The 18,773-nt window shown below is 41.8% G+C and overlaps 1 protein-coding gene across 4 annotated transcripts in view; it reads right to left on the bottom strand.

The window, feature by feature from the left end:
* Nucleotides 1–17,373, bottom strand: part of ccdc88b (coiled-coil domain containing 88B) — a 39,161-nt gene extending 21,788 nt beyond the window's left edge. The window contains exons 1-14 of one of the 4 annotated variants that reach the window (XM_071457522.1): nt 17,169–17,373; nt 15,825–15,973; nt 14,402–14,510; nt 9,087–9,156; nt 8,837–8,895; nt 7,573–7,656; nt 6,617–6,757; nt 4,678–4,814; nt 4,193–4,274; nt 3,270–3,428; nt 1,300–1,446; nt 772–964; nt 459–574; nt 70–138 (exon numbers count right to left, since the gene is read on the bottom strand). In XM_071457522.1, coding sequence (XP_071313623.1) covers nt 70–138; nt 459–574; nt 772–964; nt 1,300–1,446; nt 3,270–3,428; nt 4,193–4,274; nt 4,678–4,814; nt 6,617–6,757; nt 7,573–7,656; nt 8,837–8,895; nt 9,087–9,156; nt 14,402–14,510; nt 15,825–15,973; nt 17,169–17,228 — 1,575 coding nt within the window. In that variant the 5' untranslated portion in view covers nt 17,229–17,373. Of the gene's footprint in view, nt 1–69; nt 139–458; nt 575–771; nt 965–1,299; nt 1,447–3,269; nt 3,429–4,192; nt 4,275–4,677; nt 4,815–5,963; nt 6,111–6,616; nt 6,758–7,572; nt 7,657–8,836; nt 8,896–9,086; nt 9,157–14,401; nt 14,511–15,824; nt 15,974–17,168 lie in introns of those variants that run through there. The other 3 variants (XM_071457523.1, XM_071457524.1, XM_071457526.1) reach the window with 3 other exon arrangements.
* Nucleotides 17,374–18,773: the final 1,400 nt, after the last annotated feature.

Below are 18,773 nucleotides of genomic sequence, written 5' to 3'. Positions count from 1 at the left end.
TCCCAAAAACCTTGTACAGTACATTTCAGTTGAATCTGAAACTGAACCTTTAGTTCCCGCCCTGCTCACCTCTCTGAGTATCTTCTGATGCTCTGTCTCCAGACAGGCCAGCTCATCCTTGGCATCTGGAGAATCCGCCTGCAGCCAGAGGAGACGGATGGTTAGCTCCTCCAACTGCTGCTTCCTGCTTTTCCTCATTCATTTGCATCTACAACAGCCCGAGTCAGCTCTACTAGTATTTCCATTAAACACATGAAAGGTTCTTCCTCGTGATGTGGAAGTATGTGCTCACCTCCTCCCTGCGTCTCTGCAGCCACTGATCCCTACAATTCATTATTTATACAGCAAAGTCTTTTGTTTATTACCTGCTTTGACCTTCATCCTGTAGCATGGGGAGAGATAAACTGCTATAGATTATACAGATATAGAGTCATAACCTTTGACCCCTGAGCCCTGACCTCCTGCTGGGCCTGCAGCTCCTCTAGTCGTCTCCTCAGCTCTGCGTTCTCCTGCTCCGCTCCCAGCAGCCTCAGCGTTGAAGCCTCGCCCACCTCCACACTCAGCGGCTTCCGATCTGGGGCAGAGGAACCGAGACGTAAAGATTAAAGCAGGGAAAAGGAAACGGAGGGAAAGAGAAACGGATACGTGAAGAGACTGACTCGGTTATTGTTGATTGATAACCTGTGGGCCAGTATCGCCTCAACATGTTTTCTCTTATCAGTTAATTAAAATGTCTTAAATGACAAGGTGCAGAGAGGCAGGTGCTCTGACCAATCAGTTCCCTCAGCTCGTCATCAGAGTCCAGTTCTGATTGGAGGAAACTTTGGTGAAATGCAGCAACCGGAGCCAGAATGTTGCCAACGCCTCTGCCGCCACCGCCGCTGCTGCTGTGCCTCAGGTCCGCCTCAAGGCTCATGTTCATCTCCAGCAGCTCATCAACTCGCTGCCTCTCAGTGTCCCGCTCCTGCACACACACACACACACACACACACACACACACACACACACACACACACACACACACACACATATACACACACACACACACACACAACATACATACATATTTTTAGGTGCATTTATGACACAAAAGGTTCTTCAGGAAGTTTGGTAATTTCCTGTTATGTTACAGAAATATAACTGCAAACACACATTTATATAAACACAAAACCTGCACATTAAAAATATGTCTGACACAAATTTAGACAAACATTTGCACAATCACACAAACATTCTGGACAAAAAGACAAATATGCTAACTATACAGACAAATACAAAAATACACATAGCTCCACCCACTGCTTCCACATCCATGATTTTCTGACGCAACAGATGATTGTCCCTCTCCAGCTCCCTTAGTGAGGAGCAGCGTGCCCGAGCTCCCGCCAGCTGCTCCTCCAGGAGAGCTTTGGTCTCCTGCAGCGCCGCACACAGCTGCTGCTGCTCCTGCAGGGGGCGCCGTGCACAAAGAGAGGAAACATGAACTCATAAGAAGAGGAGGAGCTGTCATCACGTCAGTCAGACTTTCGGAAGGCGGACCCTCCGCCCAAACAACTGCTGAGAGGAACATGTTGTTTCTTTATGTGTCTTCGCTGCTGTAGCTTTCAAAGCTCATCGACCTTTGACCCACACATGTCAGCACCAGCACATAGGACAGTATGTCAACAACAACGTCAACACAGACAGAACTTCATATGTTCTGTGAGCTATGGTTGTAATTTACGTTGGAACCACTTCCTCTAACCTGCCCACAGCTGTTACTGCTGTAGTTGTTTCCTCTATTGTTCCACGTCTTTACAGAAATGTTACAGGTCTACAAGTCATAATCACTCATTTGTTTTACCTTTATCTGACAGTTTATCATGGAGATGAAGACAGAAACTTGTGAGGAAAAGAAAGAAAGGGAATGACAACAGTCCCCAGGAGACCAGGGCCATTGTGACGGCAGAACACAGTGTGGTATGAAATATGTGTGTCTGCAGAACAGAGTATTGAAAACGGTTATTATTTAGTCTGATGTTTATCTTTTTCAATCATAACTTTTAATTTTTTATGCTATTTTGCATTCAGGTAAAATTCTTGTCCAGCTTCATGTTTTAAGTCATAATTCAACACTGATGCAGAAGAACTTTGGTGTAGAAAACATGTTTTATTTAAGTCACTGAAAAAAATCTATTGTTCTGATATCACAACCAAGAATTAAGATTCTGTTGGCACCTGTATCAAAAAAATATAAACCCAATGTGACTCATGGCTGCTTTGCATTCTGATCTTTTGAGGCAGCTTCAGCGGAGAAAAGTGGAATCGATTCTTCTAAAACTTGATATTTGATGATGATTTTGTCTTAAAAAAGATAAACACAACTCACTACAACATGGGCTCAGAACTACGACGTGCAATATCAATACACTTAATGTGTATTTCAGTTGTTTCTGTGGGTTATGATAACATGTGGTGAGACAATCAGATGGTAAACAAGGCAACAATTTAGCCTGATTGTGATTGGATTGTTTCTCTTGAAGCAACACCTCTGTGTATAAACATTTAATGTTAGCTCTTCTGCAAAACTTCACTGTGATTTGTAAAGATTAATTATAAATCCAAACATGAGAAAAATTCATCCTGCCAGCTAATTTGTGCTGTCACACGGAGGCAGAATAAATCAAATAAGACGGAGAAGGTGACAGCGAGGACACTGTGAGGGGTTTTACAAGGATATGAGCACATTTTGTGTCTCAGAACACTTATACCACCACAGAATAAATCTCATTTGGGTGTAAAAGCTCCAATAACTGAAGCCGTACTCTTCTTCACTGTAGCAGCTCCTGGGCTGTAAATCCTGATGACATCACACAGTATAAACTCATTCTCTGCCTTTGTTCATACTCGCTCTTGATTGAAACGCTCACGGCCCTGAGACAGAATATATGGCTTTTGAGATGAAGTGGTTCTTCTTTTTAAAAAATAATAGCTGCTCAGAGACGGGGGATCTTCTTGATGTGACCTTCACTGGTAATGTTTACATGAGGACTTCCCTTTGTAACCTGTGTGTGCGTTTGTGTGTTTATGTATGTAAAGGTGTTTGATTTTGTGTCGTATGGGAGATTTCTATATGTAACTTACTGCCAAACAATCTCAGTGTGTTGGTGGTGTAGATGTAGCCATGCTGCTTAGTCTCTTTCTCGTGTAAATTACTTATTCAGAAGTGTGTGTGTGTGTGTGTATGTGTGTGTGTGTGTGTGTGTGTGTGTGTGTGTGTGTGTGTGTACCTTCAGCTGAGTGCGTATGAGCTCCAGGCTGCGCAATCTGTGTTTACAGCTCTGAAGCTCAGTCTGGAGCTGCTCCGCCCGTGCAGCTCGCTCTCGGGCACAGTCCAGCTCATCCCGCAGTGCACGCATGCCCCTCACCTCCCCCTGCAGGGAACGGTTCTGCAGACACACACACACACACACATATTCAGCAGTGAGGATGAGGTCAAAAAAGGTTGTGCACAGATCTGGGATATGCAGCAGAGCAAATGTTGACAAAGTCTGATACAGGAACAAGGAAAGGTGTGTGAGTGTGTGTGTGTGTGTGTGTCTGTGTCTGTGTGTGTGTGTGAGGATGAAATATCCTCATGAGGAGAGGAAAAACATGAAAACATTTTTTTGTCTTCTCTTCTACAAGAGCTCCGTTTAAAGTTCACATCAGGACTAAATGTGGATTAAAGTAACAGCTACACAGTGATGACAAAATGTTTAAATCATTTACATGAATATACCCAAACATTTTGTTGTAGCATCAAATAACCTTCCCAAATTCCCAGAGTTTGAAATATTAAAAAAAGAATCTGTGTTAGTAAATTCAGCACAACAATGGAAAAATACGAGTAAATGATTCAAGGAAGACGTCTTCAGTGTAGCAGCATTATGACCTTATATGACCCATGATCATGCAGTTTTGCTCTGGATGTGTTTAAACTGTTCAGCTGGGACAGAAAGTTGGTTGCAATGTGTGCAGCCTGACACAACCAAAGACGAATCAACTTACTGTCCGTTATTCTTTGTAAGCCTAAAATACAGTGAATTATAGCTGCATTGACCAGTTAGTTCAGTTTTAGGTGATGATCCTTTCTGTGTGTCCAAAGAGCTTAAAAAAAGTTATAACAAAGACAAAAATCATAAATTTGGCAGCACAAGTCACACGTCTGTACCTCCTTCTGAAGTTTCTTCATCTGCTCCTCCATGGTTTGAATCTCCTGCTTGTAATCCAATATCTGATCACCTTTATCTTCCCTAAAACCAGTCAAATAAAAAACCATCAGCACTAAAAAATGCGAACACAATGCAATGTTTTTTTAGCCTTGTTTGAGATAAATTGGCCACAAAAGCCGTAAGTATAGAGCAGATTATGTAAAAAGACGTGTATATCCAGAAACTATAACTGGCCAGCAGTGACCTTTATGATATAGTCTACATTAAATACACTGTGAACTGGATTACACCTGACTGGTTCTTTACTCACTGCTGAGTAACAACTCACAGTTGTGTGTATTTCACTGACAAAATCATTTGCACATTTTCATGTCGACCTTTATCACAACTTTTATAAAGGTTCTCTTGAGTTTTTCCATCTCTCTCTCTCTAAAACACACACACAGACACACACACATACACACACACACACACGTGCACTCACAGTTGCTGTTTAAGGCGGCGGAGTTTGGCCTTGCTGTCTGCCAGCTGGAGTGCCAGACCTTGGGGTGGGTCCTCGCTGTAACCAGGCGCTGTGGTTGAGTCAGCCTGGGACTCAACCCGACACATTTCTGCTATCTTCTATGGGGAGAGAGGGAGGGAGAGAGGGAGAGAGAGAGCGAGAGAGAGAGGGAGAGAGTGGGGCAATGGACAGAGAGAAAAGGGGGTTTTAAGAGAGAAAGAGACATGCAAGAAAAGTATGAGAGAGTGACAGGAACTAAGAGGAGATTGTAAACAAAAATCAAAAACCTCTTGGGTTTTAAACTACTTGTTGTTCTACAGATGACTGTAAAATGACTCTTATGTTTGTAATTTCTGATCTATTTGACATTTTCTATGACATTACAACAACAGAAAATTCTGTTTCCATTTAGTTACACTATTTAAATAAAGAGCAGCAAGGTGAGTCTTTGTTTCATCACAACTTATTTGAGTCAGTGGAAATTATCTGATCAAAACACATGACCTCATTCTGTGCTGATCTCATAATAAGGTTTAGAACATTAAAAAATTCCAACATTTCCAACATTACTCACTATTCACACTGAAATAATTCCTATAATGTTTTTTTATCCAGCAGAAAATGGTGACAGATCTTAGTGGAACTGCAAGACAGAGTCAAACTAAGAAAACATGCTTATATATTTGGTAATAATTGGGGTCTAGGGCGTTTTTATTGTTTCTTGACACAGTGAAGGAGAGTAACTCCAGTCCAGTGACGTGTATTTTAGTTTTCAAATTCAATTCAATTCAATTCAATTCAATTCGTATTGCACCAAATCATAATATATATTATCTCAAGGCACTTTACGGGGTAAGGCCAAGACCTTACTTTGTTATATTCCACCCTCATGTTTTCTGAATGTTAATGTATCATACAGCCTACTCATCTGAAACACCATTTTAATATCACAATTACTCCAACTGAGTAGGAAATAACAGCTACAAATTGAACATTAGATCTGAGCACCATAAGATATAAACTGTTGATCAAATATGTGACGAGCTGCTTTAATTTTCTTCATAAAAACATCATGTTGGTGTGATGAAAACCACTGTACAGGTCTCAGACAAGAACATCAGACACATTTTCAGGGTATCAAAGGTCCCCAGCAGGAGCTGAAAAGGGGACATTGTTGTTATACTATGAGTCTTCAACCATGAGGCCCCAAAAAACCTTTTTGAAATCATTTTAAGGCCCAAAAAATGTGTAAGAAATCATGTACATACATGTTTCTGTGTCTCCTGTTAAGCAGATTCCAAAGGCTCCATTATTCAGCAGGTCAGGTACAGTTTCACTGCTAACAGCTTCAGTGCTAATAGCTTGAGTTCCAGTATTTTTCACATTGGTGTTTATCTTATCAAATAATTTCAAAGGTTATTTTTACATTTTGGGAAATACACCTCTTTGCCTTCTTGGCAAGATTCAGATGAGAAGATTAATGTTATTTTCACGTCTGTGTGATAAACAGGAAGCTACCACCAACAGCCAGCTAGCTTAGGTTAGCACCAGGTTAGCATGAAGATTGGAGGCACGGGGAACAGCTGACCTTTCAAAAGGTAAAAAAAATCACCTACCAGCCCCACATTAGATTTCTGCATAAACCCTGAAGTGTAAATACTAAATGCTGTGATTCACAGACTTTGTTTGGCTGGGAGCAAAGATACTTTATCTTGGCAGATTTTGGTACCTTTGGACGAGGCCAGGCTAGCTGTTTCCAGACTTTATGCTAAACCAAGCTAAGTGGCTCCTGGCTGCAGTTTCTTATTTAGTGCACAAACATGAGAGCAGTATAAATCTTCTTATCTAACTCAGGACAAGAGAGAAAATACATATATTTTCCAAAATGTCAAACTAATCTTTTAAGTGTGGAGATGCATACCTCCAGGTGTGTGTCTTTATGTGCCAGCAGGCTTTGGATCTGCTTGGCCATGGAGTTGAACACGAACTGTAGGTCTGCACCTTCCACCTCCATCAGCTCCTCCCACTGCAGCGGCAGCACCACGCGAGGATCCTGAGTCACCTGCAGCAAGGACAGTGTCGCATGTCTCTATCACAAGATCAATGTCTGGGAAAACCTGACACAAAACGGAGCGTGAAGGTTGTGTGAATGCCGAGCAGAAATGCACTGAAGTGCAACTGGGAAAAAAAATATTCCTCACATTTCTATTGGGAAAGTGTGTCCAAAAATGCCTGACTAATACATGAAAACTAATAATCATGCAGACAGGTTTGAAATGTCCTCGGGTGGAAGGCATATGAAAAGCAAGCAGGGGGTGCATCCATCCACACAAGAGGAGCACCTCTCACCCCTGTGATTTATGAGGCTGAGAAACCTGGCAGAGAAAAGGCTGGTGGGCAACATGCTGTTACTGTAATTCAGACACGCTGGTCTGCAACATGCTGCTTTTGTAATGCCGGCAATTATTCACGGGGGGTATTTTTAAAAAGAGCACAATTTGGCATTTCTGACTTATTGGAGAGGACAGCGGAGGATGAGAGAAGAGAAATGACGGAGACAGGATGATGTGAGAGGTGGAGATGAGGTGCAGGATCTATGCTACAGGTGCAGCAAGGGGCACCCAGAGGTCCTAAAAAGGCAGCCAGCAGAATGACAGGTAGCTCATTTTCACACTTACTGGGAGCAACAGAGGAAGGTGTCATGGTTTCGCTCTGTCAGTCTACAGGCCAGACAGTGAAGAAATCCTTTGCTAAATCATGTTTAGGGACAAAAATCCCTCTAGAAGTGTCTCCTCTGGACAATATTTCTCATACTGATGACCAGTCGCTGAATGCCTTTTATATTTGGGCTGTTGTTTACTTTGCTCTTGAACATACCTGCTGAATACAGCTGGCAATGGCCGCCTGGGTCTCAATGTCCAGAGACTGGATCTGCTGAATGAACGTCTCCTTCCTCTCACACTGCAGACACACAGGGATAAAATGGTGTGAAGTGTGTGTGTGTGTGTGTGTGTGTGTGTTATAACAAAATATATCCACAGATATCTGCCAAATAAACCAGAGATGAAATGATAAGTTGACTGAAAACTATTTTGGTAATCAATCAAACACTGATGTGTGTTTTCAAGCAATGTCAAACATTCAGTAGTTTAGCATCATTGTAAACTAAATATCTTTGGGTTTTAAGTCATCTTGCATCATGATGGCATTTTTTGTCTTTTTTTATAATTACTTGCACATTAAATAATTAATTGAATTATCAAAAATATAATCACATTTAGTCTGTGATGTTGGTTTCATACCAGACAACAAAATTATTTCTGATGGATACAAATTATTTGACAGTTGAAAATGGTTAAATCTTCCCTGTGCCAGAAGAAAGTCTGTGTTTTTAACTAAATCCGGGTTTGTATTTTATGTAAACAGTGTAAGGCTGAACAGTGCCAATCAGGGAGCGATCTGCTGTTACCTCATTGTTTCCAAAGGCCTCAGTGTTTGGTTTTCGCTCGTCCAGACTACAACACAACTCCGGAGTTTTCAGACTGAAACGGGACCAGCAGCTTTTTAAAACGCTCCGATTTCGAGTCTGAAAACTCCGGAGTAGTTTGGACGGAAGTGAAAACGTATCAAAAAAGATGTGTTTTAGAATAAAAACGTAGCAGTGTGGACGTGGCCTTAAACTAAGCTTGTCAGGCTCAGCTTTATACTGTTAGTACACCTACAGGTAGCATGTTAGCAATGGATGAACATTTACAAGTATACGTTTCAAAGTGAGATTCTAACATTTAGTATGTTAGCATATTAATACTTTGACGCCACAGTTTATTTGGCATACTTCTGTTTTTTTCTCCATCACTTCAGTTTTCACATTCACAAATCTGACATCACCATACTTCAGAGTAAAAGTCTGACAATCAGTTGATTTTTATTTATTCTCTGGGGACCAGGGACTCTGTCATATTTCATGGTGATGCATCCAGTCATTATTTTACTCTGGACCTGAGTATTGGACAAACTGAGCAGAAAAATGTGAAACACTGACCATCTGTTTGAAACGCTGTGTGTCTGCAGGTTTCGTAAACAACACTTGTGTCATTATCGACCTTCAGAAAGCGAGATGGTCATGTGAGTGTGTGATCACCTGCACAGCACATCCTAGCAAGAGGAGCAGCAGTCGCCTGAGCTCTTCCACGGCCGCCTCTGAGGACACAGAAATAACTGTCATCATCATCATTATCATCATCATCTTCCACCCCCACCACAATCCTCCCTATCATTATCACCTTAATGTGTTTCACAGATAGCACAGATATGGACTCGTATATAAAGTGTAATTACTTTCTAGCTGCTGAGAGACAGGGCACTGATAGGATCATGTTGTTATCTTGTACCTGTTAGGGGGTCCTGCCCCAGAATGGCAACGTTTGGGAGGGGCATCAGTATCAACTGCTGCAGGTCTTCCTGAAGAAAAAAATAAATGTGAAGAGCTAAGTGAAAAAAAAAAAACTATCAAGTGATCAGCTGGTCCATCCCGTCTGTCTGCCCACAGTCAGCCTGAATAAACAACAACAGCAAAACTTTCCACCAGCCTGCTGCAGTTTGTGGTGTACACACAGAGCTGATGTCCGATAAGAGGACGTCTTTCTTCTTCTTCCAGGGTCAAGGAGGCTTTGCACTGATTAGATTTAATATATTTCAGGATTCTCTAAAAGTAATAAAAATATATTTAAAAACAAATCTGATGAATGGATTAACAGTCCTGTAACTAAATCCCTGAAGTGTTTCCATTGTTGCTCCTGTACTTTAAAGATGTGGGTGATGTGGGTGATGCAGTCACAGCACATTACCCACGTACAGACCACAAGAGACGTCATGCACAACCAGAACCCTTTACCAACAACAAACTGAGTAACTACAGCAAACAAGCTACTCACTAGAGCCGGACCTGTGCATTATCACGGCCATTATTATTGGCTGATTGTATTTGTCACAGAGATATCAGTGTTGTTGATACGCTGGATTATAAATAACAAGAAATGAAAGAGCAGAAATTCCAAAAGTAAAACAGTAAAAAAAACCCACCTCCATCACGTTGTTTGTCAACCACAGTTTAAGGTGTTAAACCTGCAATGGGCCCAGTTGAAGTCAGACTGGATTCTTTTGTTGCTTGTCATCCCTCTTTTCTCTTCCCTCATTTCCTGTCACAGCTACGCTAAAATACTTTGATAGATCCAGATTATCTTAATCACAACAGAGGCTATTCTTCCTAGTAACAGACCACATAAATTCAAAAATGAACGCACCATTAGTGCCCACTCACAGTTTACACACTAAACAGACTGAACTAAGACAGAAATAATAACAAAATTGCATCTACATAAACAACATATACCTCCAGTAACAGACAGCTCAGAAGGACATCACACAACAACTAACAACAACTAACTATGAATAAGACATCCAACAACTTAGTAACAGAAATAATTCTCATATAACAAAATAATGTGACTGGAAACCTGTTGTTTACTTTATACATGTCACAAACATGTATTTGAACTGAACTAGATCAGGCAGGTCGATACAAAGGGGAAAAAACAGAAAGCGTTTTACCAAAGACACTGAATCTCAAAAATGAGAAGGGACATGTCCCCTCAAGTTAGATGGTGATGCTGTGGACCATTGGTCCTATATCCTCCATCTGGATGTTGGTGCTGTGGTGTTGGTCCTGTGCTAGAAAGCATTTATAATGTGTAAAAGATGAGCAGAAGCCCACTAACACTGTGGTCAGCTTGTTTCAGCAAACTGCAGTTTCTGCTCCAAGATCTTGGACACATTTTCTTTCAGTTTCTGAATGACTATCTGTCTAATCTAGCTGGACAGCAAACGCCTCAGAAATTCTCCTGGCAACAGTTTGTCATGTGAAGCTGCATCGCTTTGCTCCTCCGACAATGGTGTCCAGTGCAGCACCAGTGCAGCAGGTCACCAGCCTGTTACTTTCCTGCTAGTAATTGGTCTTAAACTCTGAAAGGACCAGTTAATTAAAAATGTTTTTGTCAAAGAGCCACACACTGACGTTGGCTAGCTCCTTTCCCAACTGTTCTGAAAGCCTGTTCACATCCTCCCGTGATCCATCACTGCAAAATCACCAGAGTACAGGAGCAAGTCACAATTACAGCTCTCTCTCTCTGCAGCTTAGTGTAATTTATAAAGTGTACAGTGAGAAAGGCAGTGTACCGAGAGGCAGGCGCTCCCCTCAGCTACTCCATCGAGTGCGAGTTTGGCATCAGAGCCATGTGCAGCCAACCTGAAGTTCCTGCTCCTTCAGGGCATGTGGGGCATTATCCAGTGCAGCTCTGTGTTGGTCAGCGTTCAGCCTCATAGTTCATAATGCCAAACAGACTCCTGCAGGAGATTAGCCGGACTGGAAATTATATAGAAGCTGCCTGTTGTTGTTGGCATGCTCATGTCCTCTCATGAAGAGTTCCCTCTCCAGCACCACACAGCCAAGATACACACTTAGTTGTATTAGCTTAAATCCCTCCTGTACTGTATTTCATACATCGTCATTTGGTACATTAATATACTCTGCTTAAGTGAGAGATTAACAGTAGGAGTAATACATAGTACAACTCTCTGTGTTATCCTTGGAGTTCAGACCGCTTTCTCTCTTGGTTAATTTCTAGAAGCATCACGATGGAATTAGTTTTAGTTAATTAGTTTTACTGCTGTATACAACACTCTTGAATTTGGAAAAACATTTTTCATCAAGCTGCTGGCTGCAGTGGTGAAGAGAATTAAGAAGAGATCTAACTTTATCTTTTCTAAATTCATCTTTCTTCAGTTATTCCACAGACAAGTTTGGATTTTCAGTTCTTCTGCTGCCTCACTTTCACACTCCGTTATCTGTATGAATGTGTGCAGACCAGATTTCATTTGTAGTTTTTTATGTTAATTCAAACATCATTTATTGGATGTTCAGTAGCCTTAGAAATGTCACGGTTTACTGACGACAGAGATCTCTTAATGCGGTTAATAAATTAGTAGCCAAGAGAAATTAACATTTAAAATCCCATTAGGAGAAGGTTGAAAACAAAGTGTCTCCATTCAACAGCATTAAAGGCTTTTCGAGTGGAATAGAATAGAATAGGATGTGTTTATTGCCTGTACTATAGAATAGTGCAGTGAGATAGAATAGAACAGTACAGACAGAATAGAATAGAACATAGAACAGTGCAGCGCAGAACAGAAATGAACAGAGGACAAACAGAGGAGAACAGAGAACAGAACAGTGACAGACACCTGTTCATTATCACTGAATCTAAACTGTGGAGGTTCTCTGCCTTCATGTTTGCATCATTGACACAAATAGCTCAGTCACTGCATTAGAGAAGCTGAGGTCACAGCAGAGAAAATTCAGCCTGCCAGGCTGCACACTGTTGCTGTGGCTCGCCACACTCGTGTCATTCTATCACACACGCACACACACACACACACAAACACACACACAAACACATACTGAGCAAACTAGCATCAAAAAAACAGACAGTGAGATGTAACAGCCTGACCAATGTGGAAATAACCGTCCGCAGGGACAATGGAGCCTATTCTGACTTCACCTGCTGAAATTCTAGTGCAATGCCCACTGATATGAGCTTCCAATTATCCCCAGCGTCTCGTCCTGCTCTGGGCTTGCAGAGGACATCAGTGACTCACAGAAAATTAGGAAGTGAAACCTGGTGGACTTGTGTTTATTTTGTGTGACAAGCTAAGCTCAGTCCACTTGACTAACGCTTGGGGGAGGCTTTCTCTCGCTCAGAACAGAGGCTTTTGAATCATCCTCCAGGGAAAGAATTGTGTCATTTCCTCAAATGCCAAAGGCACCTACAATGCACGTTATGAAATGCATGATACTGAGAGCTATTTGATAGATTTTTATTCTCTTTCCTTCCTCAACCCCCTAACCATAAAAGATTCAGCTCGCCACTCCTCCACTTTTTCTCACTCCATTTGCCTGATAATAAGCAGGGACACGTCTACTGAGGGGGGAAATTTTCTGTGTTTCATCTTCTCTTTTGTGCGAGTCCTCCCTCACCCTACGCATGCACTTCAAACTTTCTACAGTAATTTTAGGCAAAGTGGCAAGTGTTGAGACTTATAGTTGAACTTAATCTTGTCCTGTGTTTTTACCACCTTACATTGAGACAACTGTTTCTCAGCCCTCCTCCAGCACTCCCTCTCCCTCGCCATTTGGTGTGGCCCTGAGTTATGTTTTAGAGGGATATTTCAGTGCTTTTACAAGACTTTTCTATTTATGATGAACTGGGAGTCATTTCAGTGCAGCCACAAAAAAGCCATTACACCAGTGTTTTTGGAACAAGTGCGAGAGAGTGAATTGGGCGTTTTTCTAAAGCACAGCTCAGTCCGGAGTCAGACCATTTCCAAATGACTATGTAGCTGGTATCACTGTGTCGCAGGTTTGCCTCAGCAGTACTTCTCTGTGTGATGACCAGTGGAGGTCAAAAGAGTTTCACAAGGTATCAAAATATCCAGTTAAGTTTTATTGAAGTTTTACTCACGCAGAGATAAAACTACCATAGAAATAGAAGCCAGAGAAATAGTTCGAAACTTTAGAAGATACACAGTCGCTCTCTCGCTGAGAGTTAGATAAGAAACTTGATACCGCTGTCACGACTGTCTAAATACTGGCTGAAGCTGGCCGTCGATTTGCCCTCCAGCACCTCAGAAACTCACTAACCAACACTCCCAGCTTGTTTTCTTAGTTTCAATTAAACTGAACTGTAAAAATGACAAGTGGCTTTACCGAGGATAATTCTGGCACAGACTTTGCTTGGAACGTGCTGACATCTCTCATGCATAGTGATCACTTCAGTGGACAGCTACTCATAAGCCAGTTTCCTGTATATCTCTGGGTCCTGATGGTGTAGCTGTGTATCAGTCAGCAATGAAACATCAAGGTTGCCTCGCACCTCAGGAATAACTGCTGAAGTCTTTCTATTGCAGAACACGATTTCATCTTAAAATATATGGTGATAACAGGTAACGTCTAAGAATCAATACTATTGTTATATTTCTCAAATGTTTATTTTGTACATACAGAAAATTATAATTAATCATAATTCAGCTACAAATCACATTTATTGTTATAACTGATTAAAGGTTCTTGTTCTGTGATTTCCAGAACCCAAGTATATGAGAGAGATCACTGTCAGTCAATCTCTTTTTTATACTTTTTGACTTTTTATGTTAGATGACAACTAATACATAAAGGGCAAGAGAAAAGAGGGATATGCAAGAAAAATAAATAAAAAACTAAAACCAGTTTTCCCTCAACTGTGCAGCACATTGACAATTCTTAAGTAACATTAAAATTTCTCATAAAGTATTGTTTATAAAGTGCACAAAATGAAATTAAAAGTCAAAAGAGAGACTGTGGTACTTCTATTGTTGTCACAAGCTCTTTCATTCTGTATCTCAGGAGTCAAAAACAGTGCAACGCTTTAATAGACTGAAGCATTCATTGTACATTCAAGGGGCTTCACCCACTTCAGGGAGACAATGTTTAAAACTCTGGAGAAAACCTGTGCATGCTCTGTTGATTCTCAGCACATCACTCCTGATTTCCCACCTGATGCTCTGATCTAACTCCTGGACCTCACCCTCAGCCCCCCCCCCCGACCCCCCCTACCTGGTAGAAGGCTCTGAGGTGTCGAATTAAAATAGAAAAGTTCTGTATTCTCAGCATGTGATCATCTCTCCCACTGTTGTACAGCCGCTCCACTGTGGGGTTTGGGTCTCTGGGAACACAGAAAAGACAAGGCGGGGTATTTACTGCAGCTTGATCAAAAAGCCAAGCACCACATCTCTGCTGATGAGAAATTCTTATGCAACGGTGCATTTAAGAAGAGAGTGAATAAAATTTTAATGAGCCTGAGAAGCAGGCAGTGAGAATCCTCATGCAATTATTTGTTGAAATAACGTGGCATAGGTCAGGCCAAATTAATCAGCTGTTCGCCAAATACTGACTCGGATCTTGTTTTGCCAGTTGAGGGAGAAAAGGTTTTATTCTGCTGAAATCTGAACACAGAGATTAGGAATTCTGCAGACGACTAACAGGGTGGCACATATGCAGAACCCCATTTCACGATTCACTGGAAATTTGTGGCAAATATTAATGGGTCATACATTCATGCCATCCCGTCACACTGACTGCAGAACAAAGTGAGTTTACAAAAGAGAATGTGATCAAGGTTATATCAAATTTTATGCAAGAAAAAATCAGGTGGAGTCTCTGAAGCCATGCTAGCAGCTATGTGGGGCTGTAAAGCAGCAGCCCTTTGGTGCAACACTAGCATGCAGACTTGCTCACAACAACAATGCTAAGTTCACCATTTTATGCCCTGTTCACACAGAGATCCTGACATATTGCCATTAGAAGACTCCATATTCCCTCCGGTCTGCCTTCAGCAGACCTCTGTTTATGTTTTAGCATGCTAACATTAGCCAGTTAGCAATAAACACGAAGGAGTGTCATTAGTTTGCAGGTATTTGTTCATGAAAGAAAGAAAAAGAATAAAAATGTGAACCTGTTGATGGCACTGGAGACAGTGTGAGGGGACACTGATCACAATGCATTTTGAGGAGGAGCTGAATTTGCCCTGAAGCTATAGCACTAGCATGGCTAAAAACCTACTTACTCACTTATTGGCCTTCCTTATTTCAATGCTTTTTAATGGGCTTCACTCTAGAAATGACCTTGGAGTTTAAGTGGAGGATTGGTTCCCACTATTCCCACTTTTTGACTTAATAAAAGCGACAGCCAATTTTTGCAACTAACCCCAAGGTTACACTAGCTTTTGTTTTTTAGTCATTTTCTACTGCAAATTTCCCCACGAATGTCTCAAAATGAGCACTTTAGACTCTTCTATATTTTATTCCTAATTTAAAATTTAAATGCTTCTCTGACATTAACAATTCACTGGAAAATGTCCCCATGTTCATCAAATTAGCTCATATTTTCCTTTCTTATTTTTCTTTCCTTTCTAGTGGTCACTTTTATTGCACTGCAAAGCTGCAAGGCAATGAAGCAAGAAAATCTAAATCAATCTTACATGACCCTCATGACCTCATTGAGAAAAATCCCATTGGTCAGCCTGAGGTAGCCATCCCGGGTACTCTGGGAAATTGAGTTCACTTCCATATACTGACTGTAGAGCGGGACGCCGTCCTCCCTCTCCACCATCTTCTCAAACAGCTGAACCTGTGAGAGACAGGGAGCGATTATCTTGTCTGTTTGGAGGAAAGCACAAGTGTGTATCAGGAGGTGGACAAGACAAGGAAGACATGAGACAGGAGCAGAAAATAGGTACAGGGAGAGAGACGAGGAGAGGCACAAACATTTTCACACAGGAAGCCACTTGAGTCGGTGCACCTGTCTGGACAGGTGGGATCTGTGCTCTCACACTGGGAAGCACTTCACAGTGACAGGCAGCCAAGCAGGACTGCAGCCAAGGTCCCTCTCTCTGCTAAGAAGAGCTGTGCCAATGCAAACTGCAATATAATGAGGTTTATTCCCACCTGCACCGTCTAAAAACTGCACCGTGGGTAAACAGAGTAACAAGCTCGATCGGTTCAGCTGATGAGGGGAGGCAGAGGAGCCCGTGTCCCTGTGTGAGCGCTGGACGTGGCAGCAGAGCAGTTACAGTGAATGTCCTTCAACATATGTGACGCAGGGTGACAGCTCTCGTGTCAGTGAATAACCGCCCTGCTGCAGTGCCCTTGAGCAAACACTGACCCTCTACCAGCTGCAGGCATCCTGCTGAAACTGACCTTTGACCTCATCTTTGGAGGACAACAATAAAGTTTATCCTTATAAGCTTCAGCACAGCATACACCACTCTTTATCATAAACACTGTTCATTGACCAGAAGGGGAAAATTGATTGATTGGTTTCCAATGAGAAAAACCCAGCTGGAAATTCAGTCTGCTGCTGATGCTACAAATCCTCACCTGATTTTAATGAGACTAAGTTCTCTTGAATGCACAGAAAATAACTCTACTTTATTTTCAAATCTGAAACTACCCAAGGACACGGAAGTGTCAAAGCTAGGAGGAAAAAAAAGCTGGTCACTAAGAGGCAAAAGGAGAAGTAGAGTTTGTTTAGCTGTACACAACAGCACAAAGACACCAGGGCTGTTTTTTTGCTGTTTATTCAGCTCCTACTTTTATATTCATTTGGATGAACAGTCGCTAGGCTACTGGAGAGCAGGCTGCTCCAGAAGATACCAAGTTCTTAATATTTGTCACTGGAAATGATGCAGGACTTACTACAGAACTGGTCCCTGTCCGAGCCCCCAGTTTCTGGACCCTGTGTCACTGTCCCTCTGTCCCTCTAGAAATGACCTTTTCTCTGAGTACAGTGATAGATGATAGATGATAGATGATAGATGACGTACCCATTGCGCCAACGCACTTTCCATGAATTCCTCTATTATCTCCATAATGTTAGAGTCCATTGTTGTGTCAGGAGAGCTGTGAAACACCACAGAATACCGCTAATTAAAAGTATGATCAACGCTATGTAGGTAATGAATCACAGAGAGAGAAGCCATCTCCCGTCAAGTGAAGTCGTTTGACACCAGAGCCCGTCCCCTCCCTCCACCTCTGCCTCTTCCTCTCTCTGTCAGTTTCATTGCAAAACCACACCGGAATTTTCAAAACTCACATGTTGCGTGTCTCTCTCTCTCTCTCTCTCTCTCTCTCTCTCTCTCTCTCTCCTGCTGTGACTCAGACAGGCCTGTGTGCTCTGACAGGTACAAGCCTTGGCCTCGTTTCCTGCTGTTTAACGACATCAGATGTTTATATGTTATATGTTATATTCGTGATGTGGGCAACGCAGCAATAAGGACATGTTTGATGCTGTAAAACCCAGATTTAACCGAACAGGTTATTTCATGAGAGAAGCCAGGAGCCGTGGCCCTGGTGCAGAGTCTCCCTCCAAACAGCAGGTTTTGAATGAAGTCGCTGTCAGAGCTGAGCTGGTCCCTGTGTCCCCCAGGTTCTCCACAGAACAGATTCATCTGCTGTGCTGTGTCGACCCCTGCTGGTTTACAACCAAAGTTTCTATCTGCCCGTTTTAAAATGATCAGTGACATCATTGGGGTGGGGGGGTGTAACCTAGCAGCCCTCCGTTTATTTCTGTAGCTGCTGCACTTCCTGCACAGGGAACACTATTTAAAGAAACTGTCTCTGTACCTGCTCTACAGCAGCTTTTCATATTGTGTTGACTGATTACAATATAGATTTACTGCCATAAAAACCTCTTTCTGTCTGAATCTCTAGGCGGGTCTGTGTGTTGTCAGTCATGTGGTATGTACCTGGTCCACAGGTGTGTGACAGTAAGTCTCCTCTTTCACTTAAATTCTGGGAAATGTTTAAAGATTGACAATAAAAATTATTTGCCAGTTTTGTTTGTGTCTTCATCTATTTATTCATTATTTAATTTTTTAACAGTATTCTTATTTGTTTTGTTGTAATATTCTAAGAAAAGCAATTATTCACTAACCCAGACCAACCAGAACCAACCCGTCCTCACTCCTTCTCTAACCTCTGTTTCCTGTGTTTTATAATTAAAGAACAGCATCGTCACCTGCTTGTTATGAATAAAATAAAACATTCCTTCGACCTTATTCTGTGATAGAGTTTTATTTAAGAAGAATGAGCACACAGAGGGTTTACCTGTAGCTTGGACAGATCACCGTTAGTGATAATGAAATAAAAAGCATTTAAAAACTGTTTTACTTTATAAAACCACTTCCAGCGTTGTTGTATCAGTGTGTTGTTTCTGCCTGTGTGTGACGGAGTGTGTGTGCTGTCAGTGTGTGCTGATACTGCTTGTGCAGCAGTTCTGGGATTAACTACACCAGGATTATCAGATTGTTTCAGAGCTGCCAGAATAGACTAGATGACAGCTTCATATAGGGCACCACACTCACACACACACACACACACACACACACACACACACACACACACACACACACACACACACACACACACAC

Source organism: Trachinotus anak, unplaced genomic scaffold, assembly GCF_046630095.1.
Source record: "Trachinotus anak isolate AG129_WGS33_773 ecotype Australia unplaced genomic scaffold, CSIRO_AGI_Tana_v1 ptg000021l, whole genome shotgun sequence".
Taxonomy (NCBI): Eukaryota; Metazoa; Chordata; class Actinopteri; order Carangiformes; family Carangidae; genus Trachinotus; species Trachinotus anak.
This window is presented reverse-complemented; position numbering and strand designations above follow the sequence as displayed.